Source organism: Chelonus insularis, unplaced genomic scaffold (assembly GCF_013357705.1).
Source record: "Chelonus insularis isolate UGA/USDA-ARS -01 unplaced genomic scaffold, ASM1335770v1 contig_75_pilon, whole genome shotgun sequence".
NCBI classification, from domain to species: Eukaryota; Metazoa; Arthropoda; class Insecta; order Hymenoptera; family Braconidae; genus Chelonus; species Chelonus insularis.
The window spans coordinates 473,684-499,579 of record NW_023276737.1 but is presented as its reverse complement, the minus strand read 5'-3'; the positions used below and the strand labels follow the sequence as shown (position 1 = coordinate 499,579).

General features: G+C 30.8%; 1 protein-coding gene and 1 pseudogene across 1 annotated transcript; one reads left to right on the top strand and one right to left on the bottom strand.

The window, feature by feature from the left end:
- Nucleotides 1–1,646: 1,646 nt before the first annotated feature.
- On the bottom strand, nucleotides 1,647–2,387 carry LOC118071183 (uncharacterized). Its single transcript, XM_035090177.1, has 2 exons — nucleotides 2,310–2,387; nucleotides 1,647–2,237 (listed from the first exon to the last, which is right to left on the bottom strand). The coding sequence occupies exon 2, from the start codon at nucleotides 2,093–2,095 to the stop codon at nucleotides 1,715–1,717; it is 381 nt and encodes a 126-aa protein (XP_034946068.1). The 5' UTR covers nucleotides 2,096–2,237; nucleotides 2,310–2,387; the 3' UTR covers nucleotides 1,647–1,714.
- A 1,475-nt stretch (nucleotides 2,388–3,862) lies between these two features.
- Nucleotides 3,863–24,976, top strand: LOC118071154 (mRNA-capping enzyme-like; annotated as a pseudogene).
- Nucleotides 24,977–25,896: the final 920 nt, after the last annotated feature.

Genomic DNA, 25,896 nt, shown 5'->3' with positions numbered 1-25,896 from the left:
TTTTAGTTCTATTCTTTAAATTTTTTCTCCTCTCTTTTTCTTCAATTTAGTAGGATACAATTTCTCTTCTATTGCATTCCCACCATCAACTTTTTTCATGAGAATTTCCTACAAATAAAAGAAAAGAAATACTTATTATGTTCAATTTTTAATTATTGTGATTAAATGTAAAAAATAGATTAGCTACCTTACTTATCATTTATGAGTCACTTAATTTTCGTTAAACATTATGAAATAAATAACAATCTCTGGACTTTGTACACTTTGGTTTTCTTTAGGGGGAAATTGACCGTTCAGAATGAAGTCGTAAGTAGACAGAAGATTCATGCTGCATTCACATGAGAGTGAATCAAAAGTCAACAGAATAACTATTTGAATTCTTCTGTAAATCTATATTTAGAATTTTCCCAAAAACTTAATTCAAATAAAAAGTAATTTTGAAAAAAATTATTAATAATTTTAACACAATTTTAACTGTTGCGTCTTAAATGCCTTATACTATTGTACTGGAGCGACATTTGTACCAGAATTATACTGTCCTGAACATTTTGGTCATATAACATTTGTGCCCCTTTCGAAATGTGCTAGCAGTAAATTTACAATGTTGGTAGAGTAGAAACAGTTTCAACCGTTCATTGTGTTTATTTATTCAATGATCCTCTAGTACATGTATTTATTGGATATAAAGTATATTCATTATGATTAGTAGAATATTCATTGATTATTTTTTTTATATTTTTTTATTTATTTACCAAAAAAAGTATATTTTTAAATTTATCTGTACCTCAAAATTATAAAAAATTCAAAAACACATGAAAACATGATTTTAAATCTACTTAATTTTCTCCTAATATTTTTAATAATTTGTCAAACCCTTTTCTTTTCTTTTCCAACTTCTCTTCTTCTTCTTTTTTTCTTTTTGATGTGTAATATCTGGAAAAAGACATTGAACTATAAAATGACAATGTTCATTTGGTTGTACTTTACTTCATTGTTATTGCAATAAAATAACCTTTACATTTTGTTTCGCAGCTTGAGATTTTTCCCTCACCAGCGCTAAAAGAACATTTATTGAAAGATGGTTGTTTTATTTAAGTAATAGGTACACGTAGAGATGTGAATTTACCGGTAATAGAAAATTCGGTAATTACTACGTAAAATTACCGGTATCTGACGGTATTCTGACGTCAAAAAATTCTGAATGTAAAATTTACCGTCAAGCCGTCGGTCAGCGTAATTACCGTAAATTACCGGTCATTCGCATCTATATAGATGAATATGATGAGCTTTTTACTGAGGAAATGGCTTGCTTTCGAACTTGCTTGCCAATTTGCTTAAGTTAATTTTGCTTTTTGCACTTGTTAATTTAAAACTAATTAATTATTATAAGATGAAAAAAAAATTTTGTAATTTGTAATAAAAAAAATATTTTACATTTTTGACTGTTAGGACAGAAATAATAAATATATTGAAAATTATTATAAACGTTTATTTAGTTAAGTTTTTGGTACATTTTTTTTTATAAAATAGATAATCCTTCGTTATTACATATTATAAAGAATTTGACTTTTTTAACTTTTATGTAAATTATTTATGAAAAAATAAAACCATATAATCTATAGTTTTTATCAACTAGTAATATCACATAATAATTGACATATTTCATTAGGAAATAACAAGTCTAATACTGATTCAATTCCATCAACATCACTAATTAGTCTTGAGTAAATTCTTCTTCTAAAAATTCAACTTCTTCATGCTCAGCACAAATTTCACTTATTTCATCCTCTCCTTTATTACTTTCCTCATCTTCTTCCCATTCTTCTTCTGTATTTTTTGGTGAAGGATTAAGTAATTTTAAATTTCTTGCAATGTATGTTATTTTTCCAGCTCTATCGATACTTAACTTATTTCTTTTAGATGAATGAATCCATCCTTGTGTACTAAAGGAACGCTCGGTTGCAGCTGATGTTGCAGGTAAAGTCAATATAGCCACAGCTATTTTGCTCAACGAAGATTTTTGGCAAATACTTTGCCACCATTGACATGCTGAAGTGATTATACTTGCTCGCTTAACGTAGTCGTAACTCCACATACTTGATTCTGACACATAATCTGTTAAATCTTTTAATACCTTATCACTATTTAGATTTAATTTATCACCAAGATTTATAATTGATGTTTATATATTGATTTGTTCTCCCCCATTGCACCAAGTTCTCAATGAAAATCCTTATCTACAAATTGAATTTTCTTATATTAAATATTATCAGTATTTTTAATAAACAAATAAAAATGAAAATATATACCTGATAGAACAAATAAACAGTTGTATGCCGTTGGGAATTCTAAACTGTGATTGGACATGTATTAACCAATCAGAGATCAGCATTCTTCTGACCGGTATGGTAAAACAGGCTTGGTCATTGACGCGTTTTTTACCGGTAATTTACGGTAAATTTACCCGTCAATTACCGATTCACATCTCTAGGTACACGGTATATCAATTGATACACTCCCCAAAACTTTATTACTTTTTATTAATTTTTTATACCAAAAAAAATTTACATTCATAATTTGGCGCCTCAGTAATTCTTTCGTTTTTTACCAACATAATATTTTCCATAGTCATGCAGCAACTTCATGGTAGTACCAACTTTATAAAAAAAAATCGTACTTTTAAGGAAAAAGATTCTTTTTACTTAAAATGCGGTCCAAGGGGCGTGGCCAATTTTTTTTTTGCAAATAAATGATTTTGAGGACACAATAGTAATTGCAATTTATTGTCGTAGCTAATCAATGGGGTTTTCAAAGATTATTTAATAAAGTTTATGTCATCATTGCAGAGAAATTAGAAATTTAAAGGAGCGTAACCTCAAAAGTGCTAATTTGAGCGGAATAGAGACACGGTAGTGCCTTCGTCACCGCTATTCATACTTGGCGCTCGAGACACTACTAAAATAAACGTGTCTCTTGATCACGAGGTTAACGTGAAAGAGAGTGATTACAATACGTAACGCAAGAAAGAGGGCACTGTAGGGAGCCCAATGTGAAAGAAAGTGACAAAAGACACATTCAGTAAGAGAGAACACATGATATAGCGCTCGATTAAGTAGAGTGAAACAGCGAGCGAAAAAATCTTGAATAGCAGAAATATCGCTGTTAGGGGCGTGGCTTATTTATAACTCCGTTAATAATTAATAAAAAATTCTCGTTTAACGTTTAATTGGAAGCTCATGATATAAGATAACTACCTATTAAATATGAAATCATAATATGTAGCAATTATAAAGATATTTGCATATAAAGATGCGTTGATGACGTCACACAAAATTTTTCGTGTATAGAGTAGTCGGTAGCCTCGGCGCTCATGGGGGAAAGAGCGCGCTAGTGAGAAAGAGAGAGAGAGAGGGAAAAGGTGAATGTGCACTTGGCGCCGAGTATCTACCGCTACTCTAGATATATATTCAACTCAAATTACACAAAGTAATAAATTCTTATTTATTGATGATAATCTCCAAATACACATAAAAACTTACGCATGAATAAAATTATTTATCTAATATACGCGCGTACACAAGCATATTTTTCACTAATTAATGTTTGTATAATAAATTAGTCATTGGTTCCCTTTATCAACAAGCTTTTTATTTATATGCAGATTATTGCCATTACTGCCGGAATGTTTGTTGTTTCATAGCCATGCCACTGGAGGCATCCAATGCGCTACCAGGTGGCGCACGGTGACACGACATTTAGTTTTACCGCCAGCCGGCGCACAAGACTAGTAGTCTAGGCAACGAAAACAGTTTCCAACCACTTGAGACTTAGATGTTAACCAGTGCACACCGTGTATTTTTTGCTCTGTTTTTTTTGTGACAATACAAGTGCAGCTTCAACTTTATGCAACATTTGCATAATCAAAACCCAAAAGCGAACATTCAAACGTAAAAGTGTGTGTTTGTAAAAGAAGAAGTTTGATTTATACAGTTGAGGTCAAGTGAACGGAAAATGTCAAGTTGGGTCGCCGAAAACAGCAAAGGGATAATCCCTCCACGATGGTTGCACTGTCCTCGAAAAAGTATAAAATTAATAAACAATCAATTTCTTGCATTTAAAATACCACTATCAGAAAAATATAATAGTCAAGTTCCTGAAGAATGTCGTTTTTCTGTGAACATGTTGTTTACATCATTAAAGAGTCAAAGACTGAAAATGGGATAACTGATAGATTTGACAAATACTAACAGATTTTATAATAAAGCTGACGTCGAAGGCCACGGTTGTCGTTACCCCAAACTTCAATGTCGAGGTCATGGAGAAACTCCTTCCATTAAACAAACCAAGGTTTTTATTGAAATTTGCAAAAATTTTATTGCACAAAATCCATCGGAGATTATTGGAGTCCTTAGCACCCATGGTTTCAATAGAACTGGGTTTCTTTTAATAAGCTACTTAGTTAAAAGTGGTACATTTAATTTGGACGCTGCTATTAGTGAATTCTTATCTATCAGACCTCCTGGAATTTACAAGGACGACTACATCAAAGAATTATACAGACGATATGATGATAAGAATTGTGCACCGCCTGCACCACCACGTCCAGATTGGTGTTTTTAATACGCCAACTCCAGAGGGGACGAGAAAGAACATGACCAATTTGGAGGTAGGAAACATACTCGAAGACGTAAAAAACATATTGTTAAAAATGCAGTTTTCATGGCTGGAGTTCCTGGAGTGGTACCTGTACAAGATTTAGCTAAAGTTACAAGAATTCAAAGAAGAGTTCAAGAAATATACCAATGGAATATTACTTCGAAAATTTTATGTAATTATATTGATATGTATAAATTTGAAGATGATTCTGATTGTTTGCCTCCACCATGTAAACGACGTAGATAAGAATTGATAGAAAAATTGATCACATTAACTTTTAGGTTCATAATTCGTTAATAATTATTATTATCAAATTGAAATAATATTTATACAGAGATTAAATTTTTCTGAATAATCTATTTTTTCGAGATAGATTGCGAATTAAACTTAAATTAAATTTATTGGAAATGTTTTCGAAGACTGAAAAGAATGTGTGATATGAAAATAATTTTACTATCATATGTGATAGATTATTTCGAAAATCAATTTTATTTTATTAATTAATTAAAACGTACTTTGTATATTAACTTAATAATTTATATTTGTTAAATGTCATATTTTTTAATGGCATTTTTTGAGCTAAATTTAATTTTTTACATATTGTGTTTAAAGACTGGAATACATGTATGATATTGTAATGTAGTAATTGTATTATTATATGTCAGAATGTAATGTCTACATCTATTTATTTGTTGTAAATAAAATTTCTTATATCGATTTTTTCTATAAAAGTAGCATTTCTTAATTTAGTTACTTTTCATTGACATAAGTACATAGCGATTAGTTATTGAGAATTATAAATTTAGAAAAAAAACAAAAAAAAATTGAAAAAAATGTCTCCTTTTTTACTATACAATCAGCATCTATTGAATTGATAACATTTATTAACAACGTTAATAATAAAATCTTAATATTCGACTCTGGTTTGATAGCATTTAGCGACATAACTTTTTAGTTATTGAGAAAAAAGAATTTTTTAAGACATAAATTTATAGTAATTATCTATTAGTTGTCAAGAATTATTAATTGAAAATGAAATTAAAAAATCTATATATTTATATATTGATAACCAATACGGACAATTGGGAATTTCCCATGCTTTGTTATTTAGTGTCTGGAGAATTGCTCATCATCTAAGAAAAGTACAATCGCTCAGAGTAATAGTCTTCACTAACAAATGATCGTAAATATTTTTGGAAATTGTCAAGTTTTGCTTGATGTTCTCTTATATTTTTTATTCCAAGTAGGCAAACCTTTATAACTACCTGTCGAATCTTCAAGAGTGCAATAAAATTAATAATAACATAGAATTAGAAAGTTTGGATAATAATGTACTTGCACTCCTCTGAACAAGAATTGAAAAGAGAAAATTCTCTTATTAATTTAAAAAAACTTCAAAGAATAAATTTAACAATATATACTTCGAAAACCTTGAAATACTTAAAATTACTCATGTCTCGTTAGCATCGATTGAATTAATAACATTAATCAAAAACGTTCATAATAACATCTCAACACTCGACTCTGATTTAATAACATTTATGAACCAGAGCTCCTCGTTATTAGGAATAAGAAAATTGAGTAACAAAAATTATTTTAGAATCATTAAGATATAAGTTTAAAGTACTTAGCTATTAGCTATTAAGAATTATTAACTGGGAACAAAATTAAAAAATCTATATATTTATGTATTTACAACCAATATGGACAATTAAAAGTTTCCCATGCTTCGGAAATTAATTGGTATTTTTTAAGTTAATGACATTTATTAATAAAGTTAATAATAAAAACTCAAATACTTCTACTAACTTCTACTTTTTTTCTAATTTTATTGCACTTTCAAAGGTCCAAAGGGATCCAAGACTTTCATTATCTGGAACACGGGAAAATATTACACCAGCCAAAGTAGCTTTATCACCAAATGGAGAAGTTTTAGAACCAGCTCATGGCGTATCATTGTCGTTTTCTTCAACTATGAATGGCAATTTGGAGTCGAAAAATCGTTCACATTGTTCGTAGATATCGTGTTGCAATAGAGTCAGCACAACGTAAATTAGAACAGCGACAAACTTCTGTGACAAAAAAACGTCTTGAGAAGATAATTGTTGATTCATTGAAATTTTTAAAAGCAATACGGGAGCCTGCATCGATATTTTTTACTGTGTCCTTTAAGAGTCTTTAAATTATCTCAGTGTTGATGATTTTAAATCAATAATACTCTAAGTCGATATTTAAATTAATTCATTTATGCACTGTAAATTTAAGTGTTTTATTATAACTTGCTGAAGTGTTTCTTTTCAAAACGTTTACGTACTTAAATAGTGATGCTCATTTTTTAATCATTTGGAGATGTTTAAATTATTAAAACATTTTAAACGTTTTACTTTAAACAGTACATGTGTTATAACTGCCTTTGATTTATCATTATTTTCTTGAATGTTAAAAAATTTTCTCAATTTTTCAAACATAATGGAAATATTGTTTGATATTTTTTCTATATGTACATATCCACATGGTTATTATTCAAAACATTTACCAAATCATAATTGGTGAGATGAGGAAATTCACTAATGATTTCAGATATACTTTTAGCTTGATCCGACTCAATCCATTTTCGTCGTCCTGTGAAAGTTTTTTTCAAAAGACGACAAATATGAGGTGTATTGCCTTCATGTTGCTTTTTTTTTAATTCTTTTAGATCGGTGTCATATTCGTATGTGATTGTGCTGGATCTAAATTAAATAATAGATGTCAACACAAATAGTTAGGATTAAGATCTCGAACATTAAACATAAATAGTAGCAAGTAATTGATAGTATTAATATATAGTTTTTACCATTTCTAGACGGACGTAGTATTAATACTCACTCATTAGTAGTGACCAGAACTGCATTTGCAGCTGGTTTTTTTAAAATATTCCCTTCTGCATCTCTTTTAGCTGCTTGCTGTTTTAAATGTGTTCTATGATTCCTTATCCAAAGACTTAGTGATGCTCGAACTATTGATGTCTAAAATTTTAAGAACATTTAATTTTCTTATTGAGATAAAAACATCAATGTTTGATATTGTATGTTTAACTGTCATCAACACTTGTGAGTAACAGTGGATAGTTGCGATGATACTTACAGGATCATTTGTTTCTGATTTTAGTGATGGGTAAGTGTTGACAATTTTCGTGGCCAAATTACGGTAATCTTCTTTGGATGATTCTCCTGATGTTACATCATATAGATATGACCCCCAATGATAAATTAAATTTTTTCGCGAACGAATTATGCCAACATCTTTAATTTTATTTTTTAAATCAACAGTCAAAGATGGTAGTGGTGCTGTAAGTAAACAAACTCTTGAACTAGAAGTGATCTCAGTTGATGTAGAAGGCGATGGAACTTTGTTGCACGTTGCTTCTGATTGTGACTCGAATTGATCTTCCTTATTATTGACGTTTATCTGTAAATTTTTCAGACATTAATACGTTATTTTTACTTACTATTTATTACATTTCAACAATATTCATCACAATTACCACAGTTAAGTCATTTTCCTTGTTAATTTCCAATGAAGCCTCAGAGTGATTAACCTCTTGTTGAAGAACTGAAGGTTCTGTGTACAACACTTTTACGTCCATAGATATTGTTTCTTCATTTTGCACTGTTTCTGATGATTCAGTTGAAATGTTATCATTCATCAAAAAAGACAGTGCTGATTCTGAAATTTTTTTCAGAAAAATGACCTTAAAATCAGCTTTATCAGGAATATCATCCTCTTCTTCTACATCACACCATATATCTCTATCACTATCTTTCATTTGAATCACTATTGTCTTATTTCGTATCATAACATTTAATTCTTTGTCTCGTTGACAAATATCTGTAACTTTACGTTTAATAATTTCTACGTCCGATTCACCTGTTCTATTCAAAAATTTAATACATTTTTGGCGTTGGCCAATAGCACAATACACTTTCTTCTCCATCATAACATATATATTCGAAATGCAACAGTTGTTTACACTGAAATTCAAAGAATCGTAACTTGCTAAAAATGTACTAAGATGATGCAGTGTTAGAACGTGAACCGAAATTTTTCGATTGTTCTTCGGCTAAGTTAGTTCGTAGATCGAGCTTCATCGGTAGAAGAAAGACGCCGCGTCTAGACGCGCGACGAGGTATTCCGATTGCACTTCGGTTAAAATCGTGCGTCAATCGGGTCTTATCAGAGGCATCGCAGAAACTTAGGTTATCTCCGGTTTCGAGTGTCAACAGTTTATATGTTTACAAGTGATGGTAATAAAAATTATTAAAACGATTGAGAGTTTGAAACAATATTAAAATATTTTTTACTTGATATAAACTGTGTATATCAAGTCATCAACATGAATGCAAATAACAACATCATCAAAGAATGTACCATGTGCTTTTTTACCTGTAATTCGAGCTACATGTTAATGAAACACATCATACGATATCATCAACAAGATCCACAGTTTCGAGTTAGGTGTATATACAATAATTGTGCCTGATATTCCAATAGATCAATTTCCTGATGTACAAATGGATATAGATGAAGAAGAACCTGAACGTTAGTATATGATCAAAAAATTTGGAAGTTTTGTTGGATTTATTTTATTCTTTCAACTATTAAAAATTTACGTTTATGCAATTTTATCACTTTTAGGAACATTTGAATCATCAACACAACGTCTTCGATGGCATGCTGTCGAATTTTTAATTGACATTCGTGAGAATTGTAAAATTTCTCAAAGTGCTGTTGAGAAAATCGTTAATGGTGTTACAAGTTTGGTGGAGATGTATTCATCAATTATAATTGTACGTGGCTTGTAAAAATTTTCCTTGTGGCTGGAGTTTTTTTTTTGTTTTTAATACATTTCATACAACACAAAACTTCTGAAGAAATAACTCAAAAATTTTTTTTATGCTTTTTTTATCAGTCATAAAAAATGTATTTTTTCATCGTATTCTAAATTTTGTGTTTTATGGGAAAATATGTAAATAAAATCAATGAAAAGAAGTTTTTAAAGAATCGTAACTAACTATTAATTATTTGAAAATGCATTTGCTATTATTAAAACGTACTTTCATAATTATAGAAGTAGCAAGCATTATTATTATATTATATTTTCAGAAGGAGTGTGAAGACTTACATGACCCTGAGACACAAACGATCCATTTGCAGAATATAAAAAATATATTTGATGAAAAATATCCTCATACACTTATTTTTTCGGGTTTAAACATACAAAATCAACTGGATGATTATTTAATCAATGAGATGTATTTAGTTGTACCAGAAAAAATAGTAATTTCCAAACATTTAAGTTGGAAAATGATAAAAGGGCCAGCTGAAAAACAATCAAAATTATGTAATGTTGAACATGATGGCTATGTCATTTCATTCATAGAAAATCTAAAAAATTTATTGAGGAATAAAGAAGTTCGATCTCATATCGATCATCCTGAACAGCGAGTAGATGGTGTATACCGAACAGTTCTTGATGGAAGTTTTTACTAAGAAAGTCCATTTTTTCGTGAAAATAAAAATGCACTGGCAATTATTTTATATTATGACGATTTTGGCATCACTCACCCCAGTGGTACTGGCGCTGAAGTTCAGAAATTGTCAATATTCTATTGGGTTCTTGCAAACATTAAACCAGAATTAAGATCATCACTGAATGCAATACAATTGTTGGCGATTGTAAAGACAAAATATCTAAAAGAATCTGGAGCTCTTGCAAAAATTTTCCAGCTTTTCATAGATGACATCAAAATTCTTCAGACTGATGGAATAGATATTAATATTAATGGTTTTACGAAAAATTATAAAGGATCAGTATTATTTTCTTCAGGTGATACTCCAGCATCAGCATTAATGGGTGGCTTCAAGGAATCCGTTGCTGCTAATCATCCATGTCGTACCTGTATGGCCAATAAGATGGATATAAAGAACTTTTTTGAAGAAAGTGACTTTATATTACGAAATGGAACTGCTCATGCCGATCAGTTACTCGCAATTAACGAGCCGAATCTTACAAGAGCTGCAAAAGAGTTTTGGCAGAACAGTTATGGAATTAATGGCAGAAGTCCTTTAATGGATATTCCTAATTTTGAAGTGACAACTTGCCTACCACAAGATTGTATGCATGTGCTTATCGAAGGAGTTACAGAAATAACTTGTCGTCTCTTTCTACATTATTGTATTACAGAAAAAGAAATTTTAAATGTTAATGAATTCAATAAAAAAATAGAATCTTTTAATTTTGGTCACTTTTTTAGAGACAAGCCGGGTATAATTCAAAAAGAAGAATTCTCTATCATTACTCCTCTAAGACAAAGCGCAGCACAACTGTTTGTATTAGCCCATACCTTGCCATTCTTATTAAATAAATGGATATTGAATAATGAAGATGCGGATCTTGAAGCACGAGTTGACTGCTTAATTTTAATGTTACAAATTATGAATATTTGCCTTGCATATGAAATTACTACAAATTCGATTGAACTGTTAAGCATCATGATTGAAGAATTTTTATCAAGCTTTGTTCATTTATATCCGAATAGATTTGTTCCAAAGTTCCATTTTTTGATTCACATTCCAAGATACATACAATTATTTGGTCCTACACGACAACAGTGGTGTTTTCGTTTGGAATCAGCCCATGCATACTTCAAATCACTAGTTTCAATAGTACATAATTTCAAAAATATGCCATACACTATGTCGTATCGTCACCAAGGGAGATTTTGTTCTCGATTGAATCATTATCCTGGACAGTCTTCAAAATTATTTTTGTACAAAGGAGATACAATCAATGAAGAACCAACTATTCTTTTGATAAACCTATCTTGTGCAGAATTACTTCTCAATTATGTGGATGAATCGGAAAGGCATACATGTAAAATTATGCTATCATCTAAAGTGATTATTCATGAAACTACATATCAACAAGAAAGCATTGTTTTACTAAAATGTGAGGCAAATATATTGCCTGCCTTTGGAATAGTAGAAAATATATGTATTTTAAATACAAATATTTTTCTTGTTCTAAAATGGTTGAAAACGATTGGTTATTAACATAAATTGAACGCTTATAAGATCCAAAAAATGGAAGATAGTCAGCAAATAGTCATAAATGTCAAAAGTTTGATTTTTCCTCATCTTTTGTCAAGTTTTATGAGTAAAAATAGACATTTTGTTCCACTAATTAATCACGTAAGATGTAAACTTTTTGATTAAATAAAATTTATATGAATTATTTTAAGTGTTTTATTTATTGAACTGATTTATTTATTTTTATGATTTTCTTTTTAAGTTTAAAAATATAATTAGTGTTTTATATGTACTGAGCGTTTTATAATGAAATACATGGTATTTCATTATCAAACACATGCATGTCAAATGTAAAATTGAAACATTTTCCGTGTTCTGTTCTAAAGCGGTTTCTTCAGTTAAACGCATTAATGATTTATTTTTAAATATTTTGGTATTTTATTATCAAACACTTATATTTACAGTGTGCCTCCAAATATAAGGAGTCCGAGTTCCCATTGGACGAGGAAATTTTCTTTTCAGCACGAACTAACAATAGATTAGAATTAGAAACGTAGGATAATATTGCTATTGATAAGAGTATTATAAAATAGTCAAAAACATGTTTCAGATTCATAACTTGCTTTGTACTTTTATAAAAGATATTTCATTGCAAAAAAAATCAAAACTGACTATTTTGTAGTACCTGCATGATAATTTAAAATTTTTCGAAAAATTTTCCCTTTTTAATTCCTGTTTAAAAGAGAGCATACACATTATGACCCTAACTATGTAATTCTATTTTATTATCAATTTGATTGCACTCTTGAAGATTCGACAGGTAGCTATAGCTGTTAGGGGCAAAGGTTTGCCTACCTGGAATGTAGAATATAACAGAAAGTTAGATTAGAGATTAAACTTTTCCTAAATTATGGGTATTCTCAATTATTCATATTGGTTATCAATAATTGCTTTTCTTATAATATATAAATTTTAAATTGATTTTTTTCATTAATCCGCCAAATTTTTTTTTCTAACATTATCATTTTTAATAACTAATAACGAGAAACTTACGTCTAGAAATATTATCAAATCAGAATCGAGTGTTGAGATATTGTAATTCACGGTATCAATAAATGTTATAAATTTAAACAATGCCAATAAATTGGTATTTAGCTAATTAATTCCCAAAGCCTAAGAACTTTCCAATTGTTGTCTATATTTGTAATTAATATATAAATATATGGATCTTAAATTCTTTTTTTTTTTTTAAATTATAATTCTTAATAACTAAAAGCTAGTTATAATGCACTTATGTTTATGTAAGGTCATTGAATTAAGAAACGCTATTTTTATAGGAAAAATCGATGTGACAAATTTGATTTAAAACAAAAAGTAGATATATACAGTACATTTTTAAACACCGTGTAAAAACATTTAAGGTGAAATCAATTGAACTTGAAAAAATGCTGTTGAGTAGATATATAAGGCCGGTTCTGGATCACTCTGCTATACCGGCTGAGTCAAAAAGCAGGTTCTGATCTGCATTCACTACTGACTGCGATAACTTTGACGTTCAGTTACTGACTTACCGACCGTGATAAGTTAACGACAGTGATAATATCGATTTTCACCGTCCTCAATAAGTTATTTTTAGCGATAATACCGATTGCGATAACTTTTTGGCGACAAATTATCGGGATTGATTGATTGTGATTTTTTTTTTACCGAACTCGATGAATTATCTTCATTGATGATACCAATTTTTTTACCAACCACGATTAAAATTTTAGGATCAGCAAAAATAACTGATTTTTATAGGTTTCTCAATGTATTAATATTTTCTCAAATTTGCGCTACCGACTATTGGGTTTTTCTGGAAATAAATGAATGAAAACAGTAGTCTTGCTCGTGTACACAATTTATTTATAGCAAAAAAATTTGATTAATACATGAATAATATAATCGTAATTATATAATATACATATTTTTTTACAATATTTTATGTTAGTTTTTTCATATGCACACTTAAAGGTTTATACTTTATGATTCGATCATGTAAAATCAAATAATGGGCAGATGTGTTGGCAGGAAAAGCTTTTAATGATTCAAATTCCAGTCGAACATCAACTGATCCTGATTTCAAGGATTCATTTTGTTTAGAACAATCAATTACAACGAGTGGTGATATATCTATGAATTTTTTTTTTCGTGAGTAGAGATTCTGCTTCTTTATTATAATATGATGTTTGAAAATCTCTATACATATCATATAATAAGGCAAATTGATTGTGACTTATGTCAAGATTCATGTTGCCATGTAGATAACATTGTGAATTGAGGAAAAGTTTTACATCCCTTAAATCACGTGTTTGGTTGTGTTTGGCAGCATTGGATATTCATATAATTCCCATGATCTGAAACTCACTGGAATCGGTGGGTCTTTTGCAATGTAACTTAACAATTCTACTTTTTTTATGTCTGCAACAGTGACATAAGGAATTATCCATTCAATTTTCATAAGCGTGATCGTCTCTTCAGGTTCCGCTGCAGCTTGTACAATTGCATTAAGATCGGTATTTGAACGAGTAAGTATTAATTCATATTTGACATTGACAACTATGCGATGATAATTTTCAGCAAACCCCAATAGCATATGTAACGGTATCGAAACATCAAAGTATCCATTATCATTAAATACACCATTCAATTCATATCGTATTTCTTCAAATAAATAGCATACGGCCATATTAACGAATCTTGATGTTGCTGCTACTGCATTTCTGTTAGATTTTGTAAATTTCCCCGTAACATAAAGGGAACTTTTGCTTGGCAACAGACATAAATCTTGATGTTGAACTGAGATATGTATCTTATCATTATTATTATATGTTGTAGATGCATATGGTTGATGAGCATGCAACTCAATGTGTGCAATAGACTCATCAAATATGACACCTTTGCTTATTACTAATTTTTCTTCTTCCATGGTAAAAGACATGCAAGACAGCACACTTTCACTTTTATTTTATGGCACTTCTGCGTATTTTTAGTCCCAGACTTTGTAAGAATAATCGATTTCGATACGTTAATCGTTTGAGTTTTCTTCGATGACTGATGGGATTCAGGCATGATATGTTAGTTTTATAGCTTACCCCTACTATTGGTTTATAACTAATCCCTATCACGTGACTGATTTCAAATGTAAACGTATTGTTACAGTTTCACCACGTAAATTAACCAATTGACCGTCTTGATCAACAATGCGCCGTTGTAAATTATGAACTGATGGGAAAAATTCGTGAATCGTATGTACCAACTGATCATTCATGTATGCTCCTGTAGTAATATTACTTTCAATCCTTAATGCATTAATTTTCAAGAGAGACACTGGTAAGTCTGATGTATGAGTCAATTTTGAAAAAATAACTCGTGGACTAAAGCCCGACAAACTACCAATAGAATCATGCGGTTTGAAATTTATTGTTGCATTTTCACTATAAACTTCACTGTGTAGTTCATTATTATTGGGCTTGATAGAAATTGATAATTGAGTATCAGCTTTCTTCAAATAATTTTCAATGTCTTCAATTTCATAGCTTCCTGTGGGTATTTTAATACTTTTATCTTCAGCATTGAGTGTACAATGAAATTTATTGCTACCGTTATCAATATTTAGAATGGAATTGAATGTTAACAATTCCACAAGTCCTAGGATATATTTTTTAGATGATGATAATTCAATTGGTGGAAAATAAAACGTTTCTAGAATGGACGTTTGTCCAGACAATGTTAACGTGAGTGAATCATCCATGACTGATACTTATTGGGAATTTCATATTACTTTTATAGTTTTCTATGTGAAAATTTTAAACACAAGTGTCCGCAATTATCTGTACTGTAATCTTTATGTTTTTCATGATGAATATTTCATGCTGATTCATTTTTTCACGGTATAGATTTCGAAAGATCGTTTCGCATAAAAATATCACAAAAAAGGGTATTTTCATGATTTTTGCATATTTTTGAAGTTCAATATCAGTCAGTGCACGATGGGGTAAATTTAAAAGTTTTTTTTTTGCCGGTTTTAAATACGATTTAAATCCTCTCTTGTGTGGTTTTAGACGTAGACTTTTACCCAAAGCTATTGCTTCCATTTTCTCGTTATACGATTTAGCTTCTTATAATTGACGTTTGGCGTCTCTAGCATCATTAATTGCTTTTGCAATGTCAGCAGTACCACCTGCTACAGCATCAACTGCACTTAAACCTGCAAATAGAGGTATAAGAGGTAAAATACCTCCCACTTTTGGTGGCATTGGTATAATACGTGGAACTTCGATTTTTTTCTTTCCATCAGCATCGCGAACAGTCTTTCGTGCAGCAACTAATGCAGATTTAATAGGATCTGAACTGGAATTTAACATAAGATTTGCTGAATTAACAACTTTTCGCAAATGTTTAACTCCCTGGTCCTTTTTGTTTTTTTCTTTCAAACCACTTCCCTATTTTGATTTAACTTTCATGACGTTGGAAATTCCTAAAGCAGCAATTCGTTTAGCAATATCTGCGTGTCTTGCGAGAACACGTTTTATAGATTTTTCAGCAAGTATTCTATCAGCTGCGTTTTTAGCTTCAATGTTATCTCGATTTTGCGAATATGCAATATCGTGTTCTTACAAGCAGCGTCTAATGGATTGATTTCTGGATCTTCACGTGCTAATTTCTCCTTCAATTTAGTTCCCGGACTACAATAATGATATCCTGGTATATGACGTTCAAATGGCAATTCGTTTATAAGTGTGTTAACAATACCAGCACCTCGTTTTTTGATACGTCTTTACACTATCATTGTTCAAGAACGACTAACTCGACACCTATAAAAGATGTAAATTTATAGCTATAATGTCATTCTACATCAAGATGGAGTTCAATCGACAAGACATTGAGTTGCCTGTAATTAACTTTGACCTATCACGAGACACGAATATCAAACGTCACGGACAACTTTTACCAAATAGTGTCCGTGGTGTTATTTGTGGTCCATCAAATTGTGGAAAGACAAATACTCTTTTAGCACTTATTGTACATCCAAATGGTCTACGATTTAAAAATATTCATTTGTATTCAAAATCGTTCAACCAACCTAAATATCAGTTTTTAAAATAATAATTGAACCAATTAAAGGTATTAAATTTTATGCTTTTAATGACCATGAAGAAGTGGTAAAACCGGATGAAGCAAAACCCAACTCAATTATGATTTTCGATGGCGTAGCTTGCGAAAAACAAGATAATATGTGAACCTATTTTTGTATGGGACGACATAGTGATATTGACTGCTTCTATCTTTGTCAAACTTATGCACGAATTCCTAAACATTTGGTGCGTGACAATACAAACTTTCTTGTACTTTTCAGACAAGATGGCATGAATCTAAAACACATTTACGATGATCATGTAAATACTGACATGACTTATTCACTTGATAAAATTAATAAACGAATGTTAAAAGAAATTTAATAAATTAAGATCAAGAAGGATGAAAATGATTTTGTCATATTATTTGTAGAAGATGAATTCAATACAAACTAATGTAAATAATTTATAATATTTTTTTTTCTTACAAATTATTTTTTTTACATAAACCTCATATTTACAATAATTTATTAACATTATTTAATATAAATTATAACCCCAAGGAAGTATATCAGTTGTTTGTGCTAAAAGAACTCTTTTATTGTCTTCCCAACTTGATGCTAATTTTTGTCTACTAATTGTATGTACTTTATGTTTCTTGCTGACTATATAATATTCCGTTTTACATAATTTTTCATGATTATGTAGGCATTTTTTGTCATCATCAAATGTTATAGATTTTATTGTTGCAGTTTCAACACCCTTTCCTTCACTATATTTGTCTTTTTTATTTTGAACTTTGAATGTGTACATTTTTGCTTTTTGATCAATGAATTCCGTCATTATTTCACCTTTATTTTCATCGGTCATAAGACCTACAATTTTTTTATTAACTAATGGAATATTAAAACGGTTATTCGGTGGATAGGATGGGGTGTCAAATTTATGTATATTATCTTTGATGCAATCGTAAATATCAGCATTGAAAAATTGATAAATTAAACTATATGTATCTGTGTATAATAATTTTACCTGATTGTCTGTAAATTGTCTTTTAATCAAATTGTAATGGAAATCATAAATAAACATTGTCGAAAGATCTAAAACTACAAATCCTGCGTATATCGGCTTATTGAAATATATATTTTTTCGCTCCATTTCTATTATTACCATGTCATTGTCAAAAATTATACTATTGTGGAATTTTGGAGAGGCAATGAGATTTTTTGCACCATACCGACCTTCCCACTGTGTAACAAACTTTACATCTTTATACTTCCGAACGTTTTCCATTGCTTCTCCGTAAACTTTATTATTCATCAATTTATAGAAATTCTTTTCAAAATCATTTTTAGATTTTTATCGTGAATCTGTATTCAGATCTACATACTTCTTCATCCGTGGTGATTGATTAAATTTAAGGATCCTATGGATTTCGGTTACAATCATTCCCAAATCGAGACATTGTTTTGAATTTCTGTAGTGAATCACATATTCAAGTTTAGGTAATAATGTCGTCATAAGTTTGCTGTTTGGAGGATTACGATGTTCAGGACACAATGGCAAATCTTTATGATGCTCATGTAAGATTTTTGGATACTCTAAATCAACCTTGAAAATGTAACCAGTTGGAGAATCATTGGAGATATTTTCAATGATTTCACAGATATTAGAAATATTGATGTCATCTTTCACCCATTCAAATGATCCAGTTGGTAGTTACTCACTCATTGCTGCTCCATACAAATTATTTACATCAAAATACATGGGATATGATATATTTTCATTGGGATTAGAATCATTACACATATACGGGTCATTTGCTTTTGCATATCTAATATGCCACTCCTCCTCTAATAACTTTTTTTATGAAATTAAGCATTTCCACATTGTCCAAGAGTTCGAGTTCAATTTCTGTATATTTTAACATAGCATCAAAAGCTTATCCAGGTGCAGTGTAGTAATGTAACGGATCAAGCTCATAAGTAGAGATACAACTTTGTCTAGAATTTTGAAAAATGTCTGCTAACAGAAAAACGTCTGTTTTTAAATATAAATCTAAATATTCACCGAAGGTGTTTAGATAAAAGTGATTCCAAACGCGGCGTGCATGTTGGTAATCATCATTGGAAATGTCCGAATCGTTAAGTTTCGAATAGAATTTTGTTTTGTCAGGTAATTGTCGTTCGTCAAGTTTTTCCCAACTGTCAATATATTCATATGGGAAAACACCTTTACGAGTTACTAACTGAAATTTATCTGGCTCGGGATAGAAACTTTTGGTAATTGATTATCCAAAAATAATGCAAGTTTTTCAATACTATTGCTCATAAATCGGAAAGAATCAATAAATCGTAATTTGACAACTATTTTTTTTTTCTTTTTTGGTAGGAAATTTTCTGATCAACTGTGAATGCTATGTATTTTCTTTTGTTGACAGGTAATAATTCCATATAACCTTTAAATGATGTAGCTAATGATTTAATAAAAAAATGTGAGTCATATCCTGAGAGATTATGAAAAATGACTAAAATTATGCATGAATTTTGATAATTTAAATTACAATTAACATGAGCAGCACCTCGATAATTGCCTGCAAAGTGACAGTGAGCATGTACTTTTGTTCCATCATGTAAAAATGGTTTATTACAAATGTGACAGATTTTTGCATCACGAAAATCGTTTAACTACCGGGATGTTAATAGTTTCATTGGTACTACGTTTTCTAGGTAGATTTTGACAGTTTCAGCTATTTTTTTTTACTTAGTCATGAACCAGTTTATACGATTAACGTCATGTTTTAGATTAAATCGACATCTTGAATTGGCATATGTATAGTGCATATAATAGGCTACACTGCATGGAATATGCTTTTGATTACCTTCATTATCAGGTTCAAGAATACTCTCAAGTTCGGCATAGATAGCAAATGGCACAGGCTCTTTAAAGTGAAAATTTTTAAATTTTATTTTAACACCTTTTTCCGGAAGTGAAATTCGCGTATCGTTCATATTGATACAATCTTTTTGATGATATTTATATAATTTTTCTATTTTAAAGTGATTTAAACATCTATCACATAAGAATAGTTTGTGTGCAAATTTGATTCCCAACTAATCTTGAAAGATCCTTTATCAAACAAAAATGAAAAACTGAATTAATATTATTTTCATCACCTACTTCTACTCTACTTTGTACCATTAACAGGTGAATACATGGCTCATCTACTTTATAATATTAACTTAAATACAACGGAATAATTTTACAATTATTATCTAAACCATACGTACAATCATCTAAACCATACACATTTATTGCTAAATCGTTGAGTTTTTCAAATTTTGGAACATCATGTAAGGTCGTGGGACAGTTGACACCGTCACATTTTAACACACTTTCGTAATCGGGATATGAACTGGTTCTTGTTGAATTTACAAAAACAGGATAAAGAGCTGCAGCAACCGCCCGAGAGAAACAACATTGATCGTTGTTTTTAATATTTAGTACTGCTTTTTTTTGTTGAATGAATTTTGGTAGAGGTATAAATGTAGATTGTCCAGCTGATAAAGGTTGATAACGATTAATATTGACTTGCATATATTCAATTTCGACAAAGTGACCAACCAGAATCTCGTTCTTGAAAATTCCCGACTTTTGTTAGGAGTCCGTCAACAACATTTTCCATTTTTCCCATTTAAGTACTTAATTTCTACAACTGTTCCATCATTTGTTTGATTACTAAATTTACAAGCAAGGACGAAGTTCACTTTTAAATTTCCCTCACTTGTCACTATATTTGTCAACACTTCGGTAATCAGCTTTTCAGCGTCCAATAAGAAGTTTCGTAAATTTAAATGTTGCAAGTTAATGACAACACTAGTGCGAATTTGATTCCTAAAAACATTTTCTGAATCTTTCTACCGAATCAATTGTTCTGTTGATTAAAGGTTTCCTCCAACGACTAAATGATTTACGAATTTTTAATGTAATGTTGCGAGTGCTGCAATTATCGATTAAATTCGTTGTTTTTCACCAACCGATGAACCACTCGATTGCAAATGTCTGTTCAATGTAGTTATATTGTCACTACTAATTCGCACCCACTTATCAATGATTTCACTAGATTCATGATTCAAAGATGGTAGAAGAGCATTAGCCTCCTCCATCATTTTAATTAAATCAGAATAATAGTTCGGTGCACTTATTTTTGACTATACTAAACAAATTTCAAAATTACAATGATGGAAAAGCGTGTTTAAAAAGATTTATATAGGATTTTGGATGACCTTGTAATGAGTGCCATAATCCAAAAAATGTCTTGAAAGTACGAGTATGTCAATTACCAAATTTAACTTATGTTAAGTAACGATCTTCTTGAAATGTAGAAAGGGGAAATATTTGAATCAAAACAACAATAATTTCGATTTGTTTTTTTCTTTTATTCATCGTATTCATTATTTTTGAGACATGTAAAATTTGAGATTACATTTCATCATTAACTATGAATTCAGAAGAATTGCTAGCTCCACCATGGTACGAAATGATAATCTATGTTTCATCAATGTAAAAAAAAAACCTACAAAATACAATTTTATAGCCAATCGTTGTAGTGATCAAACAATAAAATTAGATGCTATAATTTCAATAAGTGGGGCTGAACATATAAATAGATGATTTACCGTAAAACTATGTAGTTGGGTTTTACATTTTCGGCATGTGTACAAATTTTACGTGCATCATGGAAATGATATTGGATTTTCAAGGTTTCAAGCAGCCAAATAATCGGTTTTTAGTAAAATTATTGGCGACTATTACAGGAAATCATCACTGTCGGAGACAGTGATAGTAAGGTAGAAGTTCTACCTCCCTCTCCAGCGACTGTGTCATCGGAGGATAGTGAGGTAGAATTTCTACCTCCTTCACCTCCACCAATTGATGACGATAATAATTATGATGACGATTCCACTGACTATGATGATGGTTATGATACTGTAAGTCTCGTTTTATGATTAGTTTTTCTAGTTTTACTTATATGAAAAAAGATATTAAAGAAAATAATCTTGATTCGTACAGGTAGATTAATGCTACTTGGGAACCATCATTCATGGAATCATTTTTTTTTTTTATAAAAAAGAAGGAATATATTGTAATTTTTTCTTTTAATAAAAAAAGTTCTCTTAAAAGAGAAATCGTTTTCACTTTAAAACCCTTTCCCATCATCTAACATTCTTGAGACACGTCACAGCTATTTTTTTTCTACGGTTATTTGTTTTCTGATAATTATAATATTATCAGTAAAGATAATTTACGACCAATCAGGATCAGTAAAAATCGCTGCCGATAATCTATTAGTGTCGATAACTTATCACGGTTGATAAGTCGGTAACTTATCGTCAATGTTATTGCGGTCGGTAATTAGTGCGGATCAGAACCCACTTTTTGACTCGGCCGGTATTGCAGAGTGATCCAGAACCGGCCTTACATATCTACTCTGTAGATCATTTCTGTTTCATTTGAACTGTAAATCGAAGTTTATTTTATAATTGATCGTAATTGCAGTATTTATCAAAATATGTCAAAAAAAAATTAACTAATCGTAATAACTATACCAAAGTTCGTTTTTTTTTAAATATAAACATTTTAATATCGTTTATTGACTCTATCAACAATGGATTGAGTGTTGCTAAAGTGAGTTCATCTTTAACAACTAATTCGTCGTGATGAAAGTTTATCCATTCGTCTTCTTCAGCTTGTGCTTCTCTAGCAATAATTCATCAACTCTCACCTCTCTGTTTCTACTCCATCTAACAACCATACATAGATCAAATAAAAATGTATTATATATTTTACGATTTTTTTTTCATTATTTCGTTATTGTCTTTGTTACATTTATAAATTTCACGCGGTACCTCAAGTTTCATTATATCCTTGCTAGATTGTTTTGTGTTGAAAATTATTATTGTTGCTTTTCCGTTGGATGCTTAAAAAGACAACATTTTCACGAATTCTAATTGTTTAGTTATTCTTATTGTTTAAATGAATATATAATTATTTATAATTATTCTTCTACAATTTATTGTAGTGGTAATCCCCATTTAGCTCATAACCGCTACACCAGGTGGCGCATGGTAACACGATATTTAGTTTCACCGCTAGACAACGCACAAGACTGGTAGTCTAGGCAACGAAAACAGTTTGCAATCACTTGAAACTTAGATGTCAACCATTGAACATCATGTATTTTTTGCTTTGCTTTTTTTGTGAAAATACAAGTGCAGTTCCAATTTTATGCAACATTTGCATCATCAAAACGCAAAAGCGAACATTTAAACGGAAAAGTAAATGTTTGTAAGAGAAAAAGTTTGATTTATACAGCTGAGGTCATGTTAACGAATAATGTCAAGTTGGAGTGCCGAAAATTTATATTGAACATAGCAAAGGGATAATCCCTCCACGATGGTTGCACTGTCCTCAAAAATTTATAAAATTAATAAACAATCAATTTCTTGCATTTAAAACACCACTATCAGAAGAATATAATAGCCAAATTCCTGAAGAATGTCTTTTTTCTGTAAACATGTTGTTTACATCATTAAAGAGTCAAAGACTGAAAATGGGATTTGACTGATAGATTTGACGAATACTAACAGATTTTATAACAAAGCTGACGTCGAAGGCCACGGTTATCGTAACGTCAAACTTCAATTTCGAGGTCATGGAGAAACTCCTTCCATTAAACAAACCAAGGTTTTTATTGAAATTTGCAAAAATTTTTTTGCACAAAATCCATCGGAGATTATTGGAGTCCATTGCACCCATGGTTTCAATAGAACTGGGTTTCTTTTGATAAACTACTTAGTTGAAAGTGGTACATATACTTTGGCCGCTGCTGTTAGTGAATTCTCATTTTTTAGACCTCCTGGAATTTACAAAGACGACTACATCAAAGAATTATACAGACAATATGATGATAAGAATTATAGACCGCCTGCACCACTACGTCCAGATTGGTGTTTGGAATACGACAACTCCAGAAGGGACGAGAAAGAACATGACCAATTCGGGAGTAGGAAACACACTCGAAGACGTAAGTAACATATTGTTAAAAATCCAGTTTTTATGGCTGGAGTTCCTGGAATAGTACCTGTACAAGATTTAGCTAAAGTTACAAGAATTCAAGGAAAAGTTCAAGAAATATGCCAATGGAATAGAAGTGGCTTTCCTGGTTTTCAACTAGTCTCCATAGACCAGAAGAATATGGTTCTACTTAATATCAAACCATATAGAGTATCATGGAAAGCTGATGGTACTAGATACATGATGCTAATTCTAGCAGACAATAAGGTATTCTTCATTGATCGAAATAATAGTGTCTTCCAAGTGTCTGGATTGAGATTTCCGCACCCTCGAGATCTTTCAAGAACTCTGAAAGATACTTTATTGGATGGCGAAATAGTCATTGATAAAGTAAATGGTACCGAATATCCCGAGTACTTAGCTTATGATGTAATCATGTATGACGGGAACGATGTATCTAAAAAATCATTCTTCCCCGATCGATATACCATCGTCGAAAGAGAAGTAATGGGAGGCCAATATAGAGCATTGAGAGAAAGTAGAATACAACGAGAACAAGTACCTTTTTCTATCCGACCAAAGCAATTTCGGAATATCACACTAGCCAACTAGCCACTAGATTAATCTTCCAGCCTTCGAAAGAACCCTTCATCCCTGGAACCGTAGCAGAAGTCTTAAAATGGAAGCAATTGTCATTAAATTCTGTAGATTTTTAATTAAAAATCGTCGTTAAATCAGGTATGGGTATTCTACCCAGAAAAATAGGTGATTTATATATTGGAGGCTTAAAAGACACATTTGATCACACAAAAATTACTACAGAAATTAGAGATTTAAATAACAAAATAATTGAATGTCAATTTGAAAATGAGCATTGGGTGTTTATGCGTCAAAGAACGGCTTAATCTTTTCCCAATTCTTTCACTACTGGTAAGTCTGTTTGCCAAAGTATTAGAGCACCCATGACTTCGGAAATTTTATGTAATTATATTAAAATGTATAAATTTGAAGATAATTCTGATTGTTTGCCTCCACCATGTAAACGACGTAGATAAGAATTGATAGAAAAATTAATCATGTTAAAATTGTATTTTTTTCATGTTAACTCTTAGCTTCATAATTTGTAAATAATATTATGTATTAAATTAATTTAATATTTGTATAGAGATAAAATTTTCTTGGATAATCTATTTTTTCAACATAGATTGCAAATCAAACTTAAATTAAATTTATAGGAAATGTTTTCAAAGACTGCAAAGAATGTGTGACATGAAGATAATTGTACTATAGTATTTAACAACTTCTTTTGTAAAAATCCGAATGTACTATATGTATATATACTTCCCACTTTTCTCCTTTAATCTGCCCCGCCTCCCCTGCACTTAGCCACGGGGCCATTGTACTGGGTCCAAGCTTGTGGTAAAGGCGGTCTTAGGTGGGTTGGTACAGCCTGGCCTCGTAGCAAAATTGCAGAAGCCTGTCCGTCCCGACCGTCTCAAGGATGGGTGCGTCGGTCTCAAGGTTCCCTAACAGGCGCTGCCTGGGTTCCCTTAGCCCCGAGCATTCCCTTATCATGTGGAGAGGCGTCTCTTCCTCCTCACCACACCACCGGCACGCGGATTCCTCTCCGCGTCCCAGCATCTTCATATGGCGTACTTCCCACTTACTTGAGGTATTTCGATCGAGATTAACTTTTTTCAGATTTTTTTTACAACATTACAATTAAAGATTATTAGGAAATAAAACGTTTATTTCAATATAAAAGATCGATTCACCGTTTAGAGCTCGAGCTATTTGAAATTTAAGTTCTTTCTTCTCTCCATTTCAACTAATGTTAATTCACTATAAGACTAGGTTTTTTAACATATACTAAAAAACGGTTCTTTCGATTTTTGTAAAAAAATTATATAGTGTAAATGTATTTATAACAAATACTTTGTCAAAAAAGAAATACTGTTACTGAAAAAAAAAATTT